Source organism: Mandrillus leucophaeus, unplaced genomic scaffold (assembly GCF_000951045.1).
Source record: "Mandrillus leucophaeus isolate KB7577 unplaced genomic scaffold, Mleu.le_1.0 Scaffold3, whole genome shotgun sequence".
Classification (NCBI taxonomy): Eukaryota; Metazoa; Chordata; class Mammalia; order Primates; family Cercopithecidae; genus Mandrillus; species Mandrillus leucophaeus.
Window position 1 is genome coordinate 7,368,527 of NW_012103142.1, and position 25,819 is coordinate 7,394,345.

At 48.6% G+C, this 25,819-nt stretch overlaps 1 protein-coding gene and 1 long non-coding RNA gene across 2 annotated transcripts in view; one reads left to right on the forward strand and one right to left on the reverse strand.

The window, feature by feature from the left end:
• Positions 1 to 25,819, forward strand: part of DAAM2 (dishevelled associated activator of morphogenesis 2) — a 117,207-nt gene that overhangs the window by 89,622 nt on the left and 1,766 nt on the right. The window contains exons 12-25 of the mRNA XM_011986643.1: positions 2,660 to 2,718; positions 2,861 to 3,072; positions 3,639 to 3,938; positions 8,404 to 8,511; positions 9,756 to 9,785; positions 11,862 to 11,968; positions 13,054 to 13,138; positions 15,735 to 15,841; positions 16,041 to 16,129; positions 21,177 to 21,345; positions 21,541 to 21,648; positions 23,214 to 23,274; positions 24,419 to 24,550; positions 25,603 to 25,773. Of these exons, the coding sequence (XP_011842033.1) occupies positions 2,660 to 2,718; positions 2,861 to 3,072; positions 3,639 to 3,938; positions 8,404 to 8,511; positions 9,756 to 9,785; positions 11,862 to 11,968; positions 13,054 to 13,138; positions 15,735 to 15,841; positions 16,041 to 16,129; positions 21,177 to 21,345; positions 21,541 to 21,648; positions 23,214 to 23,274; positions 24,419 to 24,550; positions 25,603 to 25,773 (1,738 nt within the window). The remainder of the gene's footprint in view (positions 1 to 2,659; positions 2,719 to 2,860; positions 3,073 to 3,638; positions 3,939 to 8,403; positions 8,512 to 9,755; positions 9,786 to 11,861; positions 11,969 to 13,053; positions 13,139 to 15,734; positions 15,842 to 16,040; positions 16,130 to 21,176; positions 21,346 to 21,540; positions 21,649 to 23,213; positions 23,275 to 24,418; positions 24,551 to 25,602; positions 25,774 to 25,819) is intronic.
• On the reverse strand, positions 6,259 to 13,307 carry LOC105544263. Its single transcript, XR_001006738.1, has 3 exons — positions 10,162 to 13,307; positions 8,392 to 8,466; positions 6,259 to 6,780 (listed from the first exon to the last, which is right to left on the reverse strand). It is a non-coding gene; the product is annotated as an uncharacterized LOC105544263 (long non-coding RNA).

The window sequence follows — 25,819 nt, forward strand, 5'->3', positions numbered from 1 at the left end:
GCCAGCCTTTGCCCTGTCTTCCTCCACCTTCCTCATCTCTCTCTGGTCTCACCAGCGAAACCTCAGCTCCCTTTCACAACCCAGTCATCCCCAGATGAGTCTGGGGCTGCACTGTCCAACAGAACTCTCTAAGCTAATGAAAAAAGTGCCATTTCGTTACTGTTCAATGTGGCTATGGAGTACTTGACACATGGCTAGTATGACCAAGAAACTGAACCTTAAAGGTTGTTTCATTTAAATTTAAATAGCCACATGACACGTGGCTAGTGATTATTCTCTTGGACAGCCAGCACAGGTGTATTGGGCATGTTCTCGACTCTCGACGATCCACTGCATGGGTTGGATAGATGGGGAATTTAAACACATTAACATAGAACGAGGGTCAGCAAACTATTGTGCATGGGCTGACTCCAGTCCTCCAGCTTATTTGTGTATGGCCCATGAACTAATAATAATTTTTACATTTTAAACAACAAACACAAGTATAAGTGACACAGACTGTGCATGGTGTGTAAAACCTAAAATATTTACTCTGGCCCTTTGTAGAAAGTTTGCTGACCACTGACGTAGAACCTGACCATTCAATCATGAGGTTGCCGGATAAGGTTGTCAGAGCCTAAGGCCTTCTGGTTTACCATAGTTTATTGACCTTGGATAGAGAGACACAGAGAAACAAATTTAAATTTACATCAGTTAATAAGAAGGCCTTACATTAACATACTAATTTTTAATTTTAAGCTTTTACTTAACTTTCAGTATGAGTTTGAGCCACTTGCCCTTAAAGGAGATAAATTGGCTCTCGATTCATTATGTTGCATTCCAAAGCCAAGTAGACAATTATTTTCCAGCTATTCTTGCTACTATTTTCATTTGCATAGTCAGATGTTGATGTAGTTAAAATCCTAATTGGTATGTTGGACAAGTGCAACTGGGAAAGTGATCAAAAGGTAACTTTAGTTTTATTTCTTACTAATTCATTACACTATTTAGTAGGCAATCTTTTCCACTGCTAGAGGATTAAAAACTCCTCAGGTCCAATGAAGTTTTTACCCCTTCTTGGGTAACAGAAGTCCTAAGATCACTTTCAAGTGCAACACAGTCTGAAATCTACAACTAGGACGACAAAAATCATGACATTCTAGATATGATTTAGCCTTAAATCTTTCTCCTCCACCAGCCAGGGCCAGGAAACTGGAATGGGTGTGTATGTATGCGTGTGTATGTGCATATGTGTACACATATGTCTGTGTGTGATATTTGCCTTTTCTCTGTTCTGTTTACCCTGTAACCCCTTCTATCTCCCACCCCTCCTTTCTGTTAACCCATCTGACCCTCTGAAGAGGCAGCCTGGGGAACAGGAAGGAAAAAGGGAAAAGGTCTTACTTGATAAGGTAATTTAGTAAACAGGCTTCCTGCTCTCTCACCTTGGCATATGGTTAAAGACATCAGTGTGTTCCTGGAATCTTCAGGAGTTCCTTGCTGGGTGCCTCTCACTACAAAACCTAGCTCGCTGGCCATGCCAGATTTTTGTTCCAGCTGGCTGGCTGCTTCCAGCCCTTCCGTCAGCCCCTGGTTCCCTGGCAGTCCAGTGCCTGTAGACTTATGGTGTAGATGTTCCCACTTTTCGCTCAGGTGGAAACAGCTCCCCTTGCACGGGACTGTAATAACTGCACCCCAGTTCCTCCACGAGGCTTAAATCTGACCCATGGGCAACCCTCATGCAATCTCTTGTGCCAACAAACTCTAGGAGTGCTGGCAGGGCCCCGCACAGCAATGTTCTCTTTCTTTTGCTCCCAGGGCTTTGCTTGGCTCCAAGTAGGGCCCCAGTCTACCCTGTCTCCCTCCCAACTTCAGGGAACATGAATCAGAACTCTAGGAGAGGGCCCAAAGAAACCCCTTCCCTGGATGGTGATGAAGGAGGTAGCATCTTGGGGATAATAGCAGTGGCCCTCTTCAAAGAAATGTCTTCACCAAATATCTCCCTCTCCATACTCTGTTCTCTGTGTCCTGGGTCTAAACGTCATGGGTCTAACTCTTCCACATTCTCAGATTTGTAAAGGAAATGATTCTTGGGATCTCGCTTTGGGATTTCACCTCTGTTAGGCCTTGGTGTCAAGGTAAAAGCTAAATTTGAACAGTTTCAAGAGCTTGGCATGAACAAGGCTGTCGTCTGTGTCACCCTGAACACACTCAGTCTGTATTGCTGGTGTGGGTGATGTCTCTTGCTCTTACACATTGGTCTTTGGAAACCTGGACCGTGGTAGGGCCAATATTTTGATCTCTTTTAAAGGTAAACCTATTTTTACAAGGAGGTACAAGTCATGATACAACTCTTGGGAGCCTGAGGTTCAGTCCTAGTTCTACCATTAATTAATCTACCCCTGTTCTCTGAGCCTCAGTAGCTCCAGCTGTATCACAAAGGGGCCAGGTTATAAGGTATCTAAAGGTCTTTTCTCTCACGGTCTCCACAGACACATAATGTGAACGGGGCAGGGGACCTGGAGAGACACCCGGGAAGTCTAAATCCTAGCCTCCTTGATGTGGCTGGACAGATTGGAGACCAGGGTCCCCACCTGGAGGGTAGAGAGGTGGTGTCTCCTGGGAAACTGTGAGTCAGTGGTCAACAATCACATTGCCCCTTCCTTCTATGCCCTGCCAGGCTCATCAACGAGAACGAAGTGAAACAGTGGCGAGACCAGGCAGAGAAGTTCCGGAAAGGTGAGGGGTTCTGCCTAAGCCCGCTGTCCACTCCACATGCCCTTCCCCTGCCCAGCCCATAACTCCATGTCCTTCCAGGGAAGGGGCCACATTACTCACATTCTCTCCTCCTGTTTCCTCTCCTGTCCCACCCCCATTCCAGAACATATGGAGCTTGTGAGCCGTCTGGAGAGGAAGGAGCGGGAATGCGAGACAAAGACATTGGAGAAGGAAGAGATGATGCGGACGCTGAACAAAATGAAGGACAAGCTGGCCCGGGAGTCCCAGGAGCTGCGCCAGGCTCGGGGACAAGTGGCAGAGCTGGTAGCCCAGCTCAGCGAACTCTCAGTACGCAAACATCTCCCCCTTTCCATAGTTGAGCCAAGAACCTGGGCTTCAGGACAGGGTGGCCAGAGCAGGTGTGGGAAAGGCCCAGCATGAGGGAGAAGAGAGATGGAGACCTTGGGCCAGGATAGAAGAGACCCTCGAGGCTGTACAGGTGGCACCTTTGTGTTAGTTAGAAAAATAATGTCCCTTCCTCTGGGTGACACTGTCCCAGGAAGCACACCTTGGACAGCAGAGTGCAGCTGGAATTGGATCCACTTCCCTCTCAGCTGGAGACCTTGTGCAGTCAGTAACCTACACAACTGCATAGATCAATCCTGCTGTTGCATCGTGATGGCTATGACTCTGATTGTCCACTGCCCGTGTGTGTGACTTGTGTGTCTGTCTGTGGGGATGGTGGTGTGTGTGTGTTTGTGTGTGTTAGATGTTTGGATGCAGAGAGAGAAAATGGGGCCAAATGCGTGTAGAAGGTTAAGGGTAGGATTTGGGGTCTAGTATGGAAGGAGACTAGGAGTAAGGAGAGGAATCAAGGTGGGAGACCCGAATGGCATCGGTGCTAATGGCTTTGTCCTTGCGATTTTTCTGTTTCCTCACAGACAGGCCCTGTATCTTCCCCACCACCCCCAGGGGGCCCACTCACCTTGTCTTCCTCAATGACAACCAATGACCTGCCTCCACCCCCTCCTCCTCTGCCCTTCGCCTGTTGTCCCCCTCCACCACCACCACCCCTTCCTCCCGGGGGACCCCCGACTCCCCCAGGTGCCCCACCTTGCCTCGGCATGGGCCTGCCCCTCCCTCAGGACCCCTACCCCAGCAGTGACGTCCCACTCAGGAAAAAGCGTGTCCCCCAGCCTTCCCACCCACTGAAGTCCTTCAACTGGGTGAAGCTGAATGAGGTGAGCATCTGGGAGGGGGCTGGCGGGCCCATTCTTCTACAGTAGGGCAGTCAGCCTCAGGGACCGCCTGCCCCTTGTTTGCAGATCTCCACTCCAGGTCTTTTCTTTGGTGGCGGGTAAGGGCAGTCATGTGGATGTACAAAGTGGGTTTGCTGTGCCAGGCAGCTCATGGTCTATGGGGAGAACACCTACCCTGGGAGAGACGCTTGGCATGGGGTAATGCTCACGTTGACAAAGTCGTCTACAAATGGAATTTGTGTTTGCCCAGGGTTAATGGAGTCACAGGCAAGACAAACACTGAGTAGAATTCAAGGACAGGGTCCATTTGAAGGAAAGGATGGAAAAATAAGCAAAGAGCTTGGGCCAGCATCTAGGTTTTGGTAAAGATCAGGGCAACGTATACAAAGGACTAAAGAGTTTGATGGCAAGACATATCCATTTTGACATCTTTCTGGGGGAAGCTGCACACACTGGCCTCATGTCTGGACAAGCAGTGAGAGACCCTAATGAGTATTATCCACTAATAATCACCAATCCCAGAACCACAGGTGGGGGTTGATTCCTCTGTGGGACTCTCATGAGCATAGAGTAGAGATGCCCTTGGTTGCATTAGACCTCTAGCAATTGAAGGCCAGTTACAGCCTGGACCAAGTCCTGCCTCTGGTTCTGCACAATGACAGTCCTATTAGAAGGACTAGGAGCTTTGTCCTTGAGGTAAACACCTGCATGGTAACTGGTTTCAATTAGGCTGGCTCACTGGGATTTGAAGCTGGGATGAATGGATTCCACACTGACCTTTACCCTATGGGCCTGTTGGACTAGCTCTTGGTGAACTCATAACTGTACCATTGTGTCTGAGCTTCAGTGAGCTCAAATGCAGAGTCAAGAGATGCAAGATTGCTAAGTAGGTGGTCAGCTATCTATTAGGGCTCTTCTCCTAATGGCAGACCAGGTAGATGAATAGTAAGAAAATGCCATTGTCCTCTCAGAGCTTAGGATCTGCCAAATTAGGAAGCGTGTTCAAAGAAACACCTAGAGAGCCTGGGATGAGTTAAGGGTGAGGCTCTAACCAAACCAGGTGTGGCTTTAGCCGTACAACCTCTGTAAATCACTCAACTTGTATCTCAGTTTGCTCATGTGTGAGATGATCTCGAAAATTCCCTCTGCCTCTGGCTTTATAATCTAGGTGGAAAGATGAAGTGTGAACACAGCCCATTTGTAGTTTCCTGGGCCTCTGATAACATCTCCAATCTGAGTTACTTAAGCTTTAGAGCCACCTGTTAGCAGCATTCAAAGCTTTGAGTTTGAATTGTTGAGGTTGTTGAGGTTGTTGAGGTTGGTGACAGGTGCACTGCACAGTTGTACCCTGTGGGTGCTCTGTGGCCATGAGGTGAGCCAGAAAGACAAACTGCACATGAGTAGGCCAACTGCTCTGCAGAACCAAAGGCTGTAGGCTGTGCAGAAAGGTTCATTGTTCACCATCAGAAAATAACATTTTGTATTGTGGTAAAAAGAGAAATAACGTTTTGTCTCCTATGGTCACAATTTATAATGTAAGATTTTAAAGATGTAATAAAAAGTTATCATGCACATCAGTGATGAAGGAAGGACAGCCAAAGCAAGTAATATTTTTGCAACATTTTCATCATATGAAGCTGTGTGCTCAGGAGTTTCTCTGGGTCCAGTAACAGTGAAGTCTGCACAGATTCCCCAGGGGCCCAGAGCAGGCCAGAGTTTCATTTCGATACTGGAGAGTGTGGGTTTGTTGGAATAGACAGTGGGGGACATTTGGAGATCATAGAGAAAGGTGAAAGGCTTTAAAAAAACATTTTGAGAACTTATCACCCCAATCCCAAGCTTTTAATTGTGTGACAGGTGTAGGTTATGGAATCATTTGAGCTTCAGGTTCCTGATCTGTAAATGGGGCAATAATAATGTCCATCTCAAGAGATTGCAGCCACGCAGTGGCTCACACCTGTAATCCCAGCATTTGGGGAGGCCAAGGCGGGCAGATCACAAGGTCAGGAGTTTGAGACCAGCCTGGCCAACATGGTGAAACCCCGTCTCCACTAAAAATACAAAAATTAGCCAGGTGTGGTGGCGCATGCCTGTAATCCCAGCTCCTCTGGAGGCTGAGGCAGGATAATTAAACCTGGGGTGCGGAGGTTGTAGTGAACCAAGATTGCACTGCTACATGCTGCACTCCAGCCTGGGCAACAGAGCAAGACTCCGGCTTGAAAAAAAAAGAGACTGCTATGAGGATTAATTGACTTCCTACATACAAAGTACTTGGAATAGTGACTGGCATATAGAAAGTCTTCATATAATAGGTTTATTATTAGTGGCCCTACCATGTATGTTGGAAGTATGTTATCTCACTTAATTCTCACATCAACTTGGTGAGGTAAAAAAACATGATGGAGACTCAGTTTCCTTTTATGTGACATGGGAGAAAAATCTCATCCCTCCATCTTCCCACAGTCCCACAAAATGGCAGGGCTGGGAGTGTCAGCAGGCTAGGCCTGCCTGACCCCAATGGCAGTGCACCACGGGGGAAACATAACGAAACATGCTTTTGAGAAAGCTTTCCCTGGCATGTGAAGGATATCTCCAGCGGGCAGAAGTCCCAGGAGTCTAGACTAGAGATGATGGGCTCTTGGCCAGAGTGGTGAGAAAATTAAATTCGACAATTATGCAAGGTGGGCACATCAGGGCAACGTGGTGAGTGTCAACATGTAGGGAATGTTAGGAACAGACTTACCGCTTTCTGGTTCCGGACCTCAGTTATACCTCCTCGAAGAGCCTCAAGTCCTTCTGGCAGATGCTAGAAGCTGGGCGTGGGCTGGCCAGTGTTTGGGAAGAAGTGAGAGCGAGCGCGCCTGAGCTTAGTCGGCTGTCTCACGGGAAAGTCTTCCCAGTGTGGAACAGCCAGCTCTCTCTCTCCAGCCCGTTTCTTCTTACCCCAGCCTCACCAAGAATAGAGAAGGATAGGAAGCTTTACTCTTGCAGGCTTCTCTCTCCCCTACCTCCACCCTGGTCCTAGCTGCAGAGGGAGGCCTCCCTGCAGATTAGACTCCGGCTGCACGCTGCTTCAGCCGGCTCTGTCTTTGCCTTCCCTGATTCCATTCCCTTCTCATCTTCTCTTTGCCTCCCACACACCCCTTTCCAGAAGCCCGACTCCTAGTCCCTTCCCCTACCCCACGTGTGCTTCTGTGAGCACACACATGCTCACACACATACACACACATACACAGCGGTTGTTTCTGCCATGAAAAGAATGCATCTGTGTTGGGGTTGGCCAGCTGCCTGTATCCCTTGCTGCTCCAAGCTTCCCAGCCGCATTCCACGAGAGGGTCCCTGGCCTTCAGAAGGCCACAGGAATGTCCCCACCCCCTGACTCTGGCCTAGCCTCCCCTTTCCAGAGTTTAAGAAAATAACAGTGAGTGAAAGGTATGTTTCTCTCTCCAAGTCTTTCTGAGGGGGAGTTGTAGGGAGAAAGAGGAAGAGGAGGCGTTAAATGAGGTTCCCCGCTGTGCTCTAGGTAGAGGAAGGCAGAGAGATTCTGTGCTGAAGGACAGCAAAGCTCTAGATGAGGTGGGGATTCCTGGGAGGGGAGGGTTGGAACGCCCTGTCAGGAGCTTGGCTCACTGTGCTCTGGGCCATCAGCAGGGTGCTACGAGACTTCCAGGGTTTTTTTTTTTTTTCTTTTGGCTTGGCTTGGCTAACAGCTCCTTTCCAGACCCTAGTGCAAAGGTCCTACACAGAGATGGGGTAAGGCCTAAATGGAGAGATCTTGGAATGTAAAACCCTGTTGTAAAGGATAGTAACACCTTCCCTGGGTCTGACCAAAGGGAAATTGTAGCAGAGTCTTGCTGGTCTCAGCAGTGTCACTACAGGTGCCAGGTCCCAAACTTTGGTATTTGTCCACTTTGAGAATCTGGGAAAGTGGGAAGAAGACCCTTGGGAAAGAAAACAACCATCTGAGATACATAAATACAGTCAGTGCTGCAGCTTTGAGGATCACAAATACGTATGGCTTTAATCTTCCAGTGATGGCAGCCAAGGACAGGAGTGACTCCCAGGCACCCTGCCCTTTAGGGGGAGTGGGCCTGTGTGAAGTACCCTGAGAGCGCAGCTTCTGACTTTGCTTTTGGAAAAAGTGAAGTGCACCCCCTTTCCTACTGCCTACCCATCCCCCCCAGCACCCCCAGTGATTTCTAGAACATGCTTACATGTGGCTCCATGCACAAGGGAGGAGAAGGGGGTTGTCTCTGGCCTCTACCCTGGAACAGAGTATTCAAGAAAGTTGGAAGTTGAGGGGAGCAACCGACTCCCTTCTGAAGGTCTGAAATCCTGGTCGTTGTAGTATGTGCAGTTGGGAAATAAGTGGGGTTAGGGAGGCATGGGGCATCTCCATGACGGAGTTGGGCCAACCGTGGGGTCTTCTCCCTACCCTGAATCTTAGGAGCGTGTCCCTGGCACCGTATGGAATGAGATTGATGACATGCAGGTATTTCGGATTCTGGACCTAGAGGATTTTGAAAAGATGTTTTCAGCCTATCAGAGGCACCAGGTAAGACCCTACACCCTCTGGCCTCTTGGGTTTTAACTTCCATATACCATACCCTTGAAGCCAAACCTCGGCTTGTTTTCTTTCTGCCTGCCTGCCTTGCCTTGCCTTGCCTTCCTTCCCTTCCTCCTTCCCTTCCTTCCTCTCATGTATACTGAATGATTTTATTCTTTATGAGGTGATGATTTTATCCTTGCCGAGGATGTAGGTATGAAGTAGAGGTGCACAGGCTATAGGGGGAAACATCCTTGTATTATGGTTCATATTTATACACCAAGTATTGAAACGGTGTTTTGTCCATTTCTCTCTTCCATCCTGGAGCATCGGAGGTAGAGTCACAAGGCCTGACCACTGTGAACCCTTGCTCTTTCTGGCCCAGGATTCAGGGACTAGGCTTAGAAGGCATAATCACTTCTCAAACCACTTTTCCACCACATTCTGTCTGTCAACACCTCTGTGAGACCGAGCAGGGGATGCTGCCTTGCAAGGAAGGCAGAAGGTGCTGCTCCACGTCACTCAGGGGGCTGGGGCTGGGGCTGGGGCTGGGCTTAGGGAGGCCTTGGATATTGCTCTCAAGGCTCTCTGTACAGGTGGCTGTCAGCAAGTCTGGTCCTCCACTCACAGAGAAAGTATGGGGTGAGTTGCTGCCAGAACGCAGGGCGTTCCTGAGGTGGGAATCTCAAACTGTGCCGAGTACCTGTGGGGATTGCCAAAAGGGTTGCTTCTCAGACCTCACCCTCAAATGAATGTGATTCAGGAGATGAGCTGGGGCCCAGGAATCCGCATGGCAACTAGCACAGCGGGGGACCTTCCCTCTAAGTCAATTTAGGGAGTGACCAGCTTAGAAGCCTCAGGGAATTGCTTTCTCTCTGGCCCCGCCCCAGAGGGACTGATCCCTCTTGGGGCTGGGCTACCATCTTCCTTGTTTTCTCTACTTAGCCTAGGACCTCAGTCTCGAGGGTTTCCCCGGTGCCAATGAGCGGGTCCTGGCAATGGCTGGCTGTTGTGGCCTGGCTCCCTACTGAGTTGGAGAGGGTGCCCTAGCTCACTTTCTGCCCAGCCCCGATCTGTGGATGACCGAGGACACGTGCAGCCGCTCCTAGGGCTCTGGCCAGATGATTGTTTGTTTAAATGTGGGTGCCCACAGCATCACATTCTCTACTCCTAATTCCAGGAGACATTTTTAACCCCATGCCCATGTCAGGCTGGCAGCTAAGGCTGCTGGAGCTGAAAGGAACTCTTATGAGCACTGGCTTCTGGGAGCCAATTCTCCACAAGTGGGGCTGAGGACAGAGGAGTGTGTGGCAAGCGTGCCAGGCTTGGTGATCGCAGGCCACCTCCTCGTTTGAGAGTCTTTCTGCAGGACAGGGCTCTGGCCCAGCCTACCCATGCTCCAGGGCCCTGAAGTGAGGCTGGGATGGGGCCAGTCAGGAAAGAAGGTTATGGGTTTTGGACACACTGGGTCTGGGGCATCCCAGCTTGGTGAGTTGAGAAGATTTAAGACTGAAAGGCCTCCTGTCCTGTCCCTCTCACCTCTCTGAGCCCACACAGTGCAATCACCTGCCTCCCCTCACTCAGTGGGCCATCCAGTCTCTGGGACTGAAATCCCAGCAGCAGGACTGCTGCTGTGTGGATCCTGGAGGCCGTATGAACCTTGTTTCCTCCTCTCACAGCTGGTTGTGGGGCGGGGGAGGTCCTGGGAGTCATGGTCTTCTCTATGCCCCATGCGGGTTTTGAGTTGGTAGCTTCCACTCCATCGGTGTCAGGGAGAACAGAGGTGTGGGCTGTGCCTCTTCAGTTCCCATTGTACATCAAAGGACAGATGAGGGACAATGAGCAAATTCAAGGACACTTGCTTTCCGCTGCCTCAATAAACACAACTTTCTGGAGCTTCCAGATAGAGTTCATTTGTGACTCCTCCCCTATTTAGAAAGGTGAACTCATCCCAGGATAGAGGAATGTCCTCTACCCTCTCTGCACATTTTCAGCAGAGGAAAAGGAAGAACAGGCAGCAAAGCCTGGGGTGGGAGAACTCAGGGGTTTGGTCTACCCTGACTGGGGAGTGGTGGTCCCACCGGGCAGATGGGAGGAGCTGCCTGATCTCCGTTTTGTTTGGCTTCTCCGTGAGTGCATGTCTGCTAGAAGCAGCTCCTGTCTAGTGCCGCTTACGGGTGCCTGTCTCCAACCATGGGTCTCACTGGGACAAAGTGGACAGTGTAGATGCTGAGGGATGCCCCTGTCTGTCATGCTATTTCTGGGTCCCCAAATGTCTTGGCTAATGTTGTGCATGTTTAATTCTCTGTTGGCTGTGGCTGCCGCCTAGGAGCTGATAACTAATCCTTCTCAGCAGGTGAGTTACTCTCGGGGCTCTGACCACTCCAACTTTTAACTGCTGTCCTGGGCTGCTGCTCTGTACTGGGCCAGACAGAGAGGACTTGTCCATTCCACCTTCTACCTTATCCCCCATTCATACAGGGTGGTATGGGAGAGGGCCCCCAAAGAGAAAGAGGAAATGTAGCAGAGGGAGGTAATCAAATAGACCCCTGGCAGCAGTGGAGGTCAATGTCTCCTGGAATGAGGAGAAGGCTTCTAGGTCTACTGTCTTACCCACCAGGCCAAAGGAGAGCCTTTCCTGTAAGGACACACAGGGTAGGCACTACACAGTTCACACAGATAACCATGCAAGGTGGCCCCTGAAGCTCCCGGAGGAAGCACAGCACACTAGACAGCCTCCTGTCTACCTCACCAGGGGTCCAAGAGAAGGAGTGGGGCGGGATCAATGATTTCTCTGGAACCTGCCTGCTGGGACTCAGAGGAGAGAGTTCTGCCTCAGTTTCCATACCTCTGAACTTGTGGATGCTCTCTACCTGGGCACCTTGGGCTGTGCCTAAAGTCCCTAGGAGTCAGTAACTGTTCCCTCTGGGGGTTTGCAACCAGCTTCTCAGCATAAGCCTGAGGAAGGCCTCTGGGTTGGGCAGTGGGAGTGGGAGTTGATTCTGTGGGAGACACGGTAGGTTACATCACATTGCCCAAAGCCACAGGGATCAGTCATGCCCTGACCCACTGGCACAGCCCCTTCCCTCGTTGTCCAGAATGGATAATTTCTTAAAAAAAGAAAGGTTGGGGGACTCCTCAGTGTCCTTCCCCAACCCATTGGAGCCTATGGAAAAGTCCCAGATACCTTCTCTTAAAGCTAGCCATTAGCCCCCCTCCTCTCTCTCCTGTCTTTTTCTTCCCCCTTCCCCTCACGCCAGGAGCATTCCTGGATTGGTAGGAGGTGGCTGTTGTGGGGTGGGTAAGAGGAGGATTAGGGAACACACACCTCAACCGTCCACTTGACTTGTTGGTTGCAGAAAGAGCTGGGCTCCACCGAGGACATCTACCTGGCTTCCCGCAAGGTCAAAGAGCTGTCGGTCATTGACGGCCGGAGGGCCCAAAACTGCATCATCCTTCTTTCCAAGTATGTGCAAAAGAAGGTGGTTGAGTTGAATGCCTGGGGCACAAAGGGGGTGGAGGAATGGAGTGATGGCAGTCTTGGGCCTCTCCCTCTCTGCTGTCCCCTGGGAGGGGAGGGCATTGATCTAGAACTGTCTCCTGGGAACCTGCCTTGAGCAGCAGTTCGGGGCTCTGCAGGCAGGAAACTGCCCAGTCACGAGGCCCTTGCCCAGCCTGGTCAGCATCTGGCGGCTGAGTTGCTCTAAGCCCACGGAGGGCCTCGCTTGGCTCAGGCCATTGAGCAGCATGATCTCAGCCCCTAAGCATTTCCCGCGGCTGCAGAACAAACAGGGCAGTATCTGCGCTAACAGCACAGCTTCTGTACCGGGGCCTCCTGCCTGAGCCAGGGTCAGAGGGCACCACCTCCCATACTATTCTTAGTGCTGCCCCAGCTGCCTCTGAGACATCCTCCCCCCTTTCCTCTCACAAGCCCCCCGGCCTCAGTTTCCCCCACTGGATGGTGGAAAGAGTTCTGAATCCCCAGGGTTCCCAATGGGGATGCATGTGGAGGTGACAGGGAAGGGCTATGGGGCTGTGTGGCTTCTCCATCTCCCAGACAGCAAGACTGATTGGGACAGCTGTGTGGGAGCTGAGGCGCTGTCAGAAGACTGAGAGCGAGTCTGTGTTCTGAGAACGAAGGCAGCAGGAAATTGCCCTCTTAGTGGCTTGCCGATAATCCTGTCCTCCCGTGGAGATGCTGTGCATTTTTTAAGCATGAGGAGGAGGAAAAGGATCAGGAACTCGTTGCCCTGTCCCTTTGGTCTACATTGAAGACATCTCTTTTACTCCCAAATGGCCCCTATCAGCTCTGATGGATTATCAAGAGAACAGAGACCCTCACGTCTCTATTTCGACACTAAAATGCTCATTATCAAGTTTATGGACTGAATCATACTCGTTTAGTCTAAGAAGGCTTTGTAGAGGAGGTGAGGGGGAGTACTATTAAATACATTCCCAAGTCCATGTTAGGGAATGAGGGAAGGCGGAGTGGTACCTTTTGGAGAAGAAGGTTTGAAGGCTGTCCTGGACTGAGGTGGGGTTTTGCCTTAGGTTGAAGCTTTCTAACGAGGAGATCCGGCAGGCCATCTTGAAGATGGATGAGCAGGAGGACCTCGCTAAGGACATGCTGGAGCAGGTGAGGACCCTCGTGGGAAGGAAGGGGAACTGAACCCAGGGGGCAGCCATGCCCCTTCCCAACAGCCCCCAGAGAGGCTACGATTTTTGGGTCAAGGAAAAATCAGGCTGGAAGAGTTAGGGAGAAGGTTTATAGAAACCTCCCTGGGCCAGCCCTTCTGGGGGAAAGCTGGAAAAGGTTGCGTGTTCTCCAGGAGTCATTCTCCCATGGCTCCCAAGGCAAAGTCAGATGAGGAATAGTGGTATCTTCCCCAAATCTCTTCCCCCTCAGTTTTTTTTTTTTTTTTTTTTGGGATCCTTTGGGAAAGACACACACACGAGAACATCATCAGTTGGACTTCATTACAATTAAGAACTTCTGTTCATCAAAGGGCACGGTTACTGAGTGAAAAGAGAAGACAAACCTTAGAAGAGATTTGCTATACATACGTATAACAAAGATCATATTCAGAACAGAACTCTACAAATCAATGAGAAAATGATGAAGAAATCAACTTAAGAATGAGAAAAAGACTTGGGCGCTTCATGAAAGAGGATTTCCAAATAGACAATAAGCATATGAAAAGGTGTTCAATATGATTAGTTGTCAGAGAAATATAGTCAGCCACAGTAAGGGGGCACCACACACCCACCAGAGTAGCTAAAATTAAAAAGACTGACAATGCCATGTGCTGATGAGGATGTGAAGAAATTGGAATTCTCATGTGGCACAATTATTTTGGAAAACGACTTGGAAGTGCACTGTACAGCTAAACATACACCCACCCTATTGCCTAGTAATCCCACTCTCAGGTGTAACTCCAGGGAAACGAGTACAAATACTGACTAAAAGAAATACACAAGAATATAGTTGACCTTCAATAATGTGGGGGCTGGAGGCATTGACTTTCCGTGCAGTCAAAAATCCACATATAACTTTTGACTTCCCAACAACTTAGCCACTAATTGCCTACTGTTGACCAGAAGCCTTACTGATAAGATAAACAACCAATTAACACATATTTTTATGTTATATGTATTATATGCTGTATTTTTACAACAAAGTAAGCTAGAGAAAAGAAAATGTTATGAAGAAAATCATTAGAAGGAAGGCCGGGCATGGTGGCTCATGCCTTAATCCTAGCACTTTGGGAGGCCGAGGAGGACAAATTACTTGAGGTCAGGAGTTCAAGACCAGCTTGGTCAGCATGGTAAGACCCCATCTCTACTAAAAATACAAAAATTAGCCAGGCGTGATGGCGCGTTGCCTGTAGTCCCAGCTACTTGGGAGGCTGAGGCAGGAAAATTGCTTGAACCCAGGAGGCAGAGGTTACAGTAAGCTGAGATAGCACCACTGCACACCAGCCTATGCAACAGAGTGAGACTCTGTCAAAAAAAAAAAAAAAAGAAAAGAAAATCATTAAAAGGAGAAAATACATATATTGTTCATTGGGTGGAGGTGGATCATCTTAAAGGTCTTCATCCTCATTGTCTTCAGGCTGAGGAGGAGGAAGAGGAGTGGTTGGTCTTGCTGTCTCAGGGACGGCAGAGGCGGAAGAAAATCCACATACAAGTGGTCCTGCATAGTTCAACCCTGTGTTGTTCAGGGGCCAACTCTATTTATAGCAACTTTATTTATAAATCCCCCAAACTGTGAACAACCCAACTGTCCATCAATAGGAAAGTGAATAAGTAGACTGTGGTATATTCATACAGTAGAATCCTCAGCAATAAACAAACGACCATGACATGAATGAACCTTAGGCATTATGCTGGGGAGAAGCCAGACATAAAAGAGAGCATACAGCATGAGTTCAAGGACAGGCAAATCTGGTTAACGTCCTAGAATTCAGCTGAGAGCCTATATTCACTTGAACAGCTTACTGAACTGATGCAAAATAACTTTCCTGGGGGATGGAAATGTTCTCTATCTTAATCTGAATGATGATTCAATGGATGGAGATTTGACAAAAATCACTGAACTGCACATTTAAAATGGGTGCATTTTATTTTACGTAAATTATACCTCAAGTTTGTTTAAAAGGAAAGACAAACCATTGAGCTGTACATTGAAGAATAGGGTACTTTAGGCCAGACGTGGTGTCTCCTACCTGTAATCTCAGCACTTTTGGAGGCTGAAGTGAGACGATCGCTTGAGCTCACGAGGTGAAGACCAGCCAGGGCTACATAGTGAGATCCTGTCTTTACAAAATAAAAAATAAAAAAAAATTAACCCAGTATGTGCTGCACGCCTATATTCCCAGGTACTCAGGACCTGAGGTGGGAGGACTGCTTGAGCCCAGCAGGTCATGGCTACAGTGAGCTATGATTATACCACTGCATTCTAGCCTGAGGGACAGAGTGAGACCCTATCTTTAAAAAAAAGAAAGAAATACTGTATATCAGTTACATCTGAATTTTAAAAAAGAAAAAAGAATTTCAGAGCTGGGTGCCCTGTCATCCCCTTCAGGCAGATGAAACAAATCTGTCCACACAAGGGTGTCTCTCTTTTGCAAGGCACCCTCCCCATCTTGACCTGAGTCAAGTGCTTCTCACACCCCGCACCCCATGTCTGCTGCTCACCAGTTGCTTGTGTGACTTGCGCCTGCTCTTTGCAGCTCCTCAAGTTCATCCCGGAGAAGAGCGACATTGACCTCCTGGAGGAGCACAAGCATGAGATCGAGCGGATGGCCCGCGCTGACCGCTTCCTCTATGAAATGAGCAGGTTGGGGCCGTGGGCATGGCGGGGATTCGAGCAGGTGGGGTTTTGGCAGGTGGGGCTGGGATTGGGGCAGGTGGGGTTCTGCCAAGAGGAAGGGAACGGAGGTGGGCAGGCTCGAGAGGAGGCCGGAGCTGGCTCCTGGAGCTGGGGCTGGCCTGGGTAGGGGTGGGATACCTCAAGACATGGCTCACCTTGTCTACAGGATTGACCACTACCAGCAGCGACTGCAAGCCCTCTTCTTCAAGAAGAAATTCCAGGAGCGGCTGGCTGAGGCAAAGCCCAAAGTGGAAGGTAGGGCTGAGGGTTGCAGGAGGCTTAGAGTGGAGAGGCATCTGAGAAAGGGAGGGTGGGTGGGAGCCAGTGAACAGGGGCAGAGGGAAACCCCTTGCTTATTCTCAACCCCAAAGCAAAAGCAAAACCTCAAAGACAAAATGTAAAATGATTATAAAAATATGCACTTGCTTATATTAGCACATGCACCAACCTTGTGACATGTTCCTTATGCCTCAGCATGCAAGCTCTCCAAGGTGGGGCATCTATTGAAATCTGCCCCAGCATGGGATGGAAAGGTAGAAAAGATAATAATAGCCACACCTACAACAATGCCTGGCTGGGACTGAGCTCATCGGTCTTTACCCTACTTGAGAGGTACTAGGCTCATAGAAGACTTCTGGGCACGTGAGTTTAAGTGTGAGCCATTCAGAAAGTAGGAAACTGCACAAGCTGATTTCTAGAGGCATCTGATTTTCTGAGTCAGGGAACACCTCCAACACAGGCCATTTCCAGATGAGAAATTTGTAGTTCAATGAGAACCACGCGCCAAGCACTGTGTGAAGCACTCTGCTTGGTTGGTCCTCATTTGGTCATCACAGGAATCCCACGGGTGGGTGCTATTATTAACTTCCGTGTGCTTCCATTCTCTCCTCTCTAAAGTGGGGCTATGTTAATGTCCCGAGGCTATGACACTGGTGAGTGGTGGAACCAGGGTAGGAATGCAGATGGCTGATCTTCAAAATCAGTCCCTTCCCTCTTGTCCTCTAGTACTTCCCAGGGGCTGCCTGTGCTGATGGCAGAGTAGGGAGGGGTGTGGAGTTGTTGGGAGAGGCAGGAGGTCAGGATGGTGGGCAGACATGTGGACCCAGGAGGCAATAAGCAGGAGAGGCTGGGAGGCTCATCTGTGGAGAGGACAGGGTCGGAAGCGTGGAGCAAGAAAGCCTGTTACCAGGATGTTGAGGTTACCAGGCTGGGGGCAGAACAGAGCATGGGCACCCCCTGCTGGACACCAGGGCCAGTCAGTACTCCCTGAGATGCCCAGTCCAGGGAGTAGCCCTTCCTGAAATCCATTGAGATGCTTCAGGGAGAGTTTTTAGATAGGGTGGAACATGTAGAGTTAAAGGCAGACACTTTTTGTAATCAGATCTCGTTGCCCCTCACACTACACACACACGCATACACACACACAGCAAGGGACCTACAGGTGGTAAGCATAGATAACAGCAGTGATTCTCCATTTCCAAGGTCTGGCCATATCTCCTGCCCTGGTGATGGGTGAATCCTTATCTTCTTCACAGCTTTCTTTCATCCTGCTGCAGACTGCCTTTGGAGCATGCAGCACAAATAAGGGGTTCAGCGCAAGACCTGTGTGCACAACTATTTGTATATCTTGGGTCAGTGGAACAAACATGAGCAATTGCCATTTGGAGATTCAGAACCAGAGTAGCTTAGCCACCAGAAAGGTTTAATCTCACACAGTTTCCTGCTCCCAGGAGCCTAAGAATTAGTCAGTGGAGGCCGGGCGCGGTGGCTCACACCTGTAATCCCAGCACTTTGGGAGGCTGAGGTGGGCGGATCATAAGGTCAGGAGATCGAGACCACTCTGGCTAATACGGTGAAACCCCGTCACTACTAAAAAATACAAAAAAAATTAGCCGGGCATGGTGGTGGGTGCCTGTAGTCCCAGCTACCGGGGAGGCTGAGGCAGGAGAATGGCATGAACCCAGGAGGCGGAGCTTTCAGTGAGCCGACGTGGCACCACTGCACTCCAGCTTGGGTGACAGAGCAAGACTCTGTCTCAAAAAAGGAAAAAAAAAAAAAAAAAGTCAGTGGATACTCAGGAAAGAGTCTCCCTTTGATATCAAGCTAAGCCAAGTAAGATGTGTTTGGGATAGCAAGATCTGCTGCGGAAAGCTACTCTTCTACCGCTCTGCTCTATAATAATTGCTCTGTATAGCAATGGCTGCTGTCCTTGTATAGACCAGACACAGGTCTCTTTCCTCTAAGAGCTAGATAGGAAAGAGATGCCTGAAGTTGTGTATTATAGAATCAGATCAGTGTGTGTGACTGTAGGTGGAGAAAAGAGGAGTGTGCAAAGATGGGATTCTTATTCTTCCTTCCGGTTCTCCCAGGAAGTATTCCTGGAAGAGCTAAGATTTAGCCTATCCCAGCTAGGTGATGAGCTGTTGACACCTGCCCTCCTAACCCCAGCAAGGGCTCTGAGTCCATTTGCCAAAAGCCAGTTCACCAAATTTGACAAATTTTCCAGTTCTTCTATGAATATATTCATGAACTTATAATTCTTGAATATGTTCTTCTTATGAATATATTTATTGCTGAATACACCACATTTACCGATTCTTATTATAAATACATTCACCAAATGTAGTCAAGATGAATATGGTTGCAAATGTAATATTCTTATGAATATATTCATGAATATATTATTCTTGTGAATATATCTAAAATGTCAGAACTGCATCTGGGCGTTTTCCCATTTACACTGATTTCCTTTGAACTCTTGTCATTTTCTGTTTTGCCAACATTTTAGCATTTTTAGGAGGATTCCTTTGCAAATTTTCCAAATAGCATATAAACCTTAGAAAAAACACCCCAACCAATATAAATTGCCAAAAACTTTCCTAAGTATTCTTTTTAAATAAACTTTTTTTGAAACATAACATGCATATGGAAAAGTACACAAATCCTAAGAGTCTTACTTGAGGAATTAAAAAAGGGAACGACATGTGTAATCAATACCCAGGTCAACAAATACAGCTTCCAACCCCCCGCAGCCTTCTTCATGTCCCCCTCCCAAACTTTACCCCTTCCCTCCTCTCTGAAGGTCAAACCCATCTTGACTGCTAGATTAGTTTTAGCGGTTTTGAACTTTATTTTTTAAATTTTTACTTATTTTTTTTTGAGACAGGGTCCTGCCCTGTCACCCAGACTGGAGGGCAGTGGTGTGATCTTGGCTCACTGCAACCTCTGCCTCCTGGGCTCAAGGTATCCTCCCACCTCAGCCTCCCAAGTAGCTGGCACTACAGGGACATGCTGCCAGCCTGGCTAATTTTTGTATTTTTGTAGAGAGAGGGTTTCACCACGTTGCCTAGGCTAGTCTCAAACTCCTGGGCTCAAGTGATCTGCCCACCTCGGCCTCCCAAAGTGCTGGGATTGTAAGCATGAGCCACCGTGTCTGGCCTGTTTTGAACTTTATATGAATGGAATAATAGAGTATGAATAATTTCATGCTGGTGACTTCTGCTCAACATTATGGTTGTGAGTTGTCCCTAGTGTTACGTGTAGCAGTGGGTTATTCATTTTCAGTTCTGCATTGTATTCCATTATATGAATACACCATAATTTACCCATTTGATTTGGAATTTAAAAAACCTAGAAACAACCCAAATACTCACCAAAAATAATGTGGCTTTTAGGTTATAGAGTATGTACGTGTTCAACTTAAAAGCTACTGACGAACCTTACTATTTATTTTTACAATTTTTTTTTTTGAGATGGGGTCTCACTCTGTTGCCCAGGCTGGAGTACAGTGGTGTGATCTCGGCTCCCCGCAACCTCTATCTCCCGGGTTCAAGCAATTCTCCCGTCTCAGCTTCCTGAGTAACTGGGGTTACATAGGCGTGTGCCACCACACTCGGCTAATTTTTGTATTTTCAGTAGAGACAGGGTTTCGCCATGTTGGCCAGGCTGGTCTCAAACTCCTGACCTCAGGTGATCCGCCTGCCTCAGCCTCCAAAAGTGCTGGTACAGCTTCTTTTTAACAGTTACTTATTTCTAACTGTGTTCAAAGCTTTCTACAAACTTTTAGCCAAGTCATTTTCATTTTATCTTCCTAGCAGCATCTTAAAGCATGTTCAGTTTGGCATAAGCCATAGATCACAGGATAATCTGGTCTTTTTGTTGCCACACTGAATATTCAAAAATCATATTCTGTAACTAGTAGAGAAAGTCTCAGGATTTGTGTCCCCCTTCTGCGCACCCACCATAAAGACATCATAGCTGAGGAAGGGCCAGAGCGCACACAGCAGAATGAATTATTGAAGTTTTGGTTACTGTTAGCTTAGTTTGTATTTCTAGCAAAGATATCATTTAGAGCATTGGGGGAAAATGGTTAAGATGCCCAAAGGTTGGAAAAATCTTAAAAATGACATTCCACAGTACGTCAAGTAGCTTATTTCATCAAATCTTAGACACTATCAACTGAAAAGCATGCCATTATTTTATAGAACAAAAATAATAGAATATTATAATCGAGGACATGTTCTTTAATTGATGATTTTTTTTTTTTCTTTCCAAAAAACCAATAGAATATAGCATTTCAAGACAGGCAGAAGCAATCCCATAATAGGTAAAATACTGAAGCTAAGTGCTAGGTTTAGAAAAGTAAAAGTGTCGTATTTATGAGTATATTCATGGAAAGAATATCTGAATAATCTTTTTTTCTTTTTGTTTTTGAGACAGTCTCATGCTGTTGCCCAGGCTGGAGTGCAGTGACACAGTCTTGGCTCACTGCAGCCTCAGCCTCTTGGGTTCAAGTGACACTTTTGCTTCAGCTTCCCAAGCAGCTGGGATTATAGGCACGTGCCACCACACCCGACTAATTTTTTGTATTTTTAGTAGAGACGGGGTTTCACCATTTTGGCCAGGCTGGTCTCGAACTCCTGACCTCAAGTGATCTCCCTGCCTCAGCCTCCCAAAGTGCTGGGATTACAGGCGTGAGCCACTGCACCCGGCCTTCTTAATAATCTTTAAGTACATGTAAGAAAAGATCTTCTGAAATTATCTTCTTGGGAAGAGTTGGCATGTCCTACAAATGGGGTGTCTGGTGAATTGGCCTTAGTGAAAGTGTCTGCTTCCCCTGGAGGTGGGTGAATGTGAAATCGATGGGTCTGCTGAGCAGTGGGTATAATCTCTGCCTCACTGAGAGTTGAAGACATTTGACAGCCCCTTTTCTGAACTTTGTGGTGGCATCTTCCTGGGGTGCAATGGGAACCACTGCCCTGCCTAGCCCATGCAGGGCTCTGACCTGTGCTTCCTCTCCCAGCCATCCTGTTGGCCTCCCGGGAGCTGGTCCGCAGCAAGCGTCTAAGGCAGATGCTAGAGGTCATCCTAGCCATAGGCAACTTCATGAACAAAGGGCAGCGTGGGGGCGCCTACGGGTTCCGGGTGGCCAGCCTCAACAAGATTGCTGACACCAAGTCTAGCATCGACAGGTGAGGACCTCCCTTCCTGGCCACTTCCTTGGCCTCTATCTCACCCTACCCTGGCCTCTCACATCCTCCCTCTATTAGGACGGGCACATCCTAAGACTCATCACCCCTTTCTCTTAACACCCCATCCTAGTTTCCCTCTGACCCTCGTGCCCAGTTTCCTCTGTCACTTACCACTGACCTGACTTTCGTCCACAGAAACATCTCTCTGCTCCATTACCTGATCATGATCCTGGAGAAGCATTTTCCTGATATTCTGAACATGCCTTCAGAGCTGCAGCATCTTCCAGAAGCTGCCAAAGTCAAGTGAGGGGCCTCTCCAAGACTTCCTTCTCCCCATCATGACCCTCATTCTTGTCTTACTTTCCTCTTTTGGGGTCTACTCTGGGCTCGATGATGGCTGATGTGAGACCTCGGTTCTTGTCTTCTGAGTTTAAAAGAATTTAAACAGACACACAGCAAAGGGGGTATAGCATAGAACAATGTATTGCAAAACAAGAAGAATATCTTGTAAGTTAGGTGCAGAATAGACAGGACACCATGAGAGAGAGAGAGAGCATTCAGGGCGGGCTTCTTGTAAGGATGAGACAGCCAAGACTGGCACTAGGAAGACTCCCATTATGGGAGACTTACATGATAATTCATAAGGAGGTGGGAAGAACTATTATTAGGAAGCAGGCTCTGGGTGCACATGTGTAGTAGCTATGCGTGCTTTTTCATATATTGCATGTCTCAGCATCTTACATTTCCACCTAGGGGTGTGTTTTTTTTTCACTCTTATATAATGAGCAAAGGGCCAGTATGAGGATAGGTAAAATCAAAATGCGCATGCTTTCTAGAGGGGAAAGTCCCTACTGCAGATAGCTTTGCTTGAATGAGCTCATTACAATGCGAATGCTGAGGTTTATTGTGCTGACTGTATGGGCACCACCACAGTTGCTGTGTTCTGAGAACATGCTCACTTCCTTGACTACCTATCCTGTCTCAGGGTCTGCTTCTGGGAAAACCAAACAAAGACAATTTGCTCTTAAATCCTTATTTCAGAGATGCTTCCAGAAAATACCAGTAGAAGAATGGGGAAATGAGCCAGAGATAGAAAGAATGCCAGTAACAAACATTATTACGCCAGTTACCACTCACGGCAATTGGTGTTTAACCCCATGAGGAATGCTGGGAAACAGTGTGGAATACTTACTTCAGTTTTCCCACCCGAAGGGCAAGGTTCCTGGGGCAATCAGACAGCATGTCTTCTCAGTAAGTTGGCTGAGGGGCTCTGCAGGGGCAGGGAATAACTCTCTGGCCACAGGTACAGGTGGAAGGAGCTTGGCCTCAAAAAGAGAGTGTGCATACAGTTGGAAGAGTTGGGGCTATGCCCTACAATGGATGGTCCAAGGAAATGTGGGTGGGGCATCAATAGCATCTGCTAGGCAAGAAATTAGACCTGAACATTTAGGTGATAGATGTCATCTCCAGGAAAACTAGAAACATAGTGGTACATGGCTCACTGGTATCGAATGCTGTTGCTTGCAGGATCACATAAAGAGCTCATAAGCATTACCTGGTAGTAATAAAAATAAATAGTCTAAGCCAGAAGCCACAGGTTGGAAACGTTCTCATATTGCAGCAGGACATTTCTGACCTGGAAAGATCTATAGAACGCAGGTTTCACCTTGTTAATTTATAGATGCACAGACAGAGGCACGAAGGGGAGGTGCTTTGTCAGGGCCATCAGTGGCCACACCAGGGCTGGAACCCAGGCTCACCGACTCCCAGGCCACTGTGCTTGGCTCTGCCCTCTTCCTGAACCAGCCTTAGCACCTCAAGGCAGGAGGTGATGGTCCTCATTCCCCTCCCTCTGTGTCTCCTCACAGCCTAGCAGAGCTGGAGAAGGAGGTGGGCAACCTCAGGAGGGGCCTGAGAGCAGTGGAGGTGGTGAGTACCTCGTCAGTGCCTACCTGGGTGAGGGCTGCTGTCGGCAAACACTGTTCATCACTGCACCCTAAGCTCCTACACAGGGGTGAAAAACAACGGGCACAGTGGGTACAGCTTCTAGCACAGGGTCAGCCCTCCCAAAAGATAATTGGATTACTGGGGCTTAAGTCTGAACCTTTTAAAAGGGGTCACCTGAGACTATACCCATGTTACTGTCCAACTTGGTGTTTATTTGGCAGTGGAGTGGAATGAACCATACATGTGACCGATGCCTACACTGGATTCAAGTGCATGGCAAAGAGAATCCTCATCCCTTGACTGCCAGCTAGGGGCGGGAAGCACACAATGTGGCAGTGGGACCGATGTCCTCAGAAGGTTCTTCCTTATGTCTCTCTGCCTCTTTCCTGGGCCGGTGGAGGACCCAGGTCTCTTGTTCCCACCATTCCTGTTCTGATGGCTTCTCGGCTGATACCATCTCTGGCCCGAGCCTTCCAGAAAACACCAGTAGAGTAGTGGGCAAGTGAGCCAGACTGGCCCAGTATGGGGACCACGAAGGTCCCCCAAACCTAGGAACAAGAGACCCTTCCCATCTTCATTGTGGAGAGAGGCAGTGGGTAAGGGGAGAATGGATTTGAGAGACTGAGATTAAGGATGAGAAAGAACATTTTGTTGCCACTGTGGTGGGGGAAGATGACTTCCAAATTTACAATTGTATAGGCCTTTTAAGTGCTGCTCAAAGTGGGATCCATGGGCCAGCAGCCTCTGAATCAGCTGGGAGCTTTAGGAAAATGTCTCTAATTTGTGCGTGACTCACCTGAAGTCTTGTAACGATGAGTCTTGTTAAAATGCAGCTTCTGATCTTGTGGGTCTGAGAGTCTGTATTTCTCATAATTTCCCAGGTGATGCTGCTGGCCCCAGGTCACACGTTGGGTCTCAGTGCTCTACAGAAAGAAAGACAGCAGGGTGGGCGGGCTGCTAATGCTCATAGTCTTTGCCATCCTTAGAACTTTGAGACGCAGGGTGTTCCCTCTTCCAAAGGGCTCAATGTCCTGTGAGTGACAAGAAGGATGGGAGACGTGGTGACCCCTGCACCCGACTCTCATCTTGGCACCAGTCTAAGCAGCACTTCGCCCTCCCTCCTCAGGAGCTGGAGTATCAGAGGCGCCAGGTGCGGGAGCCTAATGACAAGTTTGTTCCCGTCATGAGCGACTTCATCACGGTGTCCAGCTTCAGCTTCTCAGAGCTGGAGGACCAGCTAAATGAGGCCAGGGACAAGGTAAGGGTGCCCCAACCCCCACTGCTTGCCAACCCAGCCTTATCTAAACAAGCTCCATCACCCATTCCTACCACTGACAGCCCAGGAGGGACCAACCCAGAGTTACAGAGCTTTGAGAAAACCATTTCCTCACTCTAAACAAGACAAGCCATGATAACCACATACCGCAAAGATCATGGTCCATTTATCAGCTATCAGGCATCATGTTAAGTGTTTTAGTTCCCACTTGACAGATATGAGCACTAAAATCAGAGATGCTAAGTAACTTGCCCAAGATTGCCCAGCTGTAAGTGATAGCACTGGGTTAGACTCTGACACCACAGCTCAGCGGTGGACATGATTACTCTGCCTCTATCTGCTTCTCACCCTAACATGCCCATAGACCTCATGTATGGGGGTCTTATTAAAACACGGATTCTCGTTTAGGAGGCCTGGGCTCTGAGATTCTGCGTTTCCAACAGGAGGTGAACCTGCTGCTAGTCCAGGAAGCACACTTTGAGTAATGAGATCTTTCTTAGAGGATACTGAGTGGGTTGAATTAACAATGGTAGCTCTCAGTAAGTCAGAATAGTGCCTGGCATATATAAGTATAGCTACTCCTTTATAGCCACCAACTCATCTAACTCCCCAACACCACTATGATGTAGATTCTATTATTCCCATTTTACAGAGGAGGAAGCTGAGGCACAGAGGGGTTATTCACCTGATAACTAGAGGATCTCTGAAGTTCTGAGTTCTGCCAGGCTCTTCCTGACCTCAGGAAGGGCTTCCCAAGGTCTATACCCCTGATCTCATGCCTACCCCTTACAGGCTCAGGGGCGGCTGTAAGGTGGACTGTGAGTGAACCCAACTCTTTACCTGTTTCTCCTTAGCCTTGTCTCTGATCCCGATGATAATGGGGGTGTCTTCTCGCCTCTTCTAGCCCTGCCCCCTGTGCCAACAGTCCCCAGCCTTGCACTGGGTTCTGCTCTGGCTAGAACCCAGCTAACCTCAAGGGCTGAGCCCAGCATGCTCCAGGCACTCTCCACCAACCCTGTTCTCTCCTTTGACAGTTCGCCAAGGCCTTGATGCACTTCGGGGAGCATGACAGCAAGATGCAGCCGGACGAATTCTTTGGCATCTTTGACACCTTCTTGCAGGCCTTCTCAGAGGCCCGGCAGGATCTAGAGGCCATGAGGAGGAGGAAGGAGGAGGAGGAGCGGCGGGCGCGCATGGAAGCCATGGTGAGGGGCCGTGATGGGCCTGGGACTGAGGGGAGATGGGTGCTAC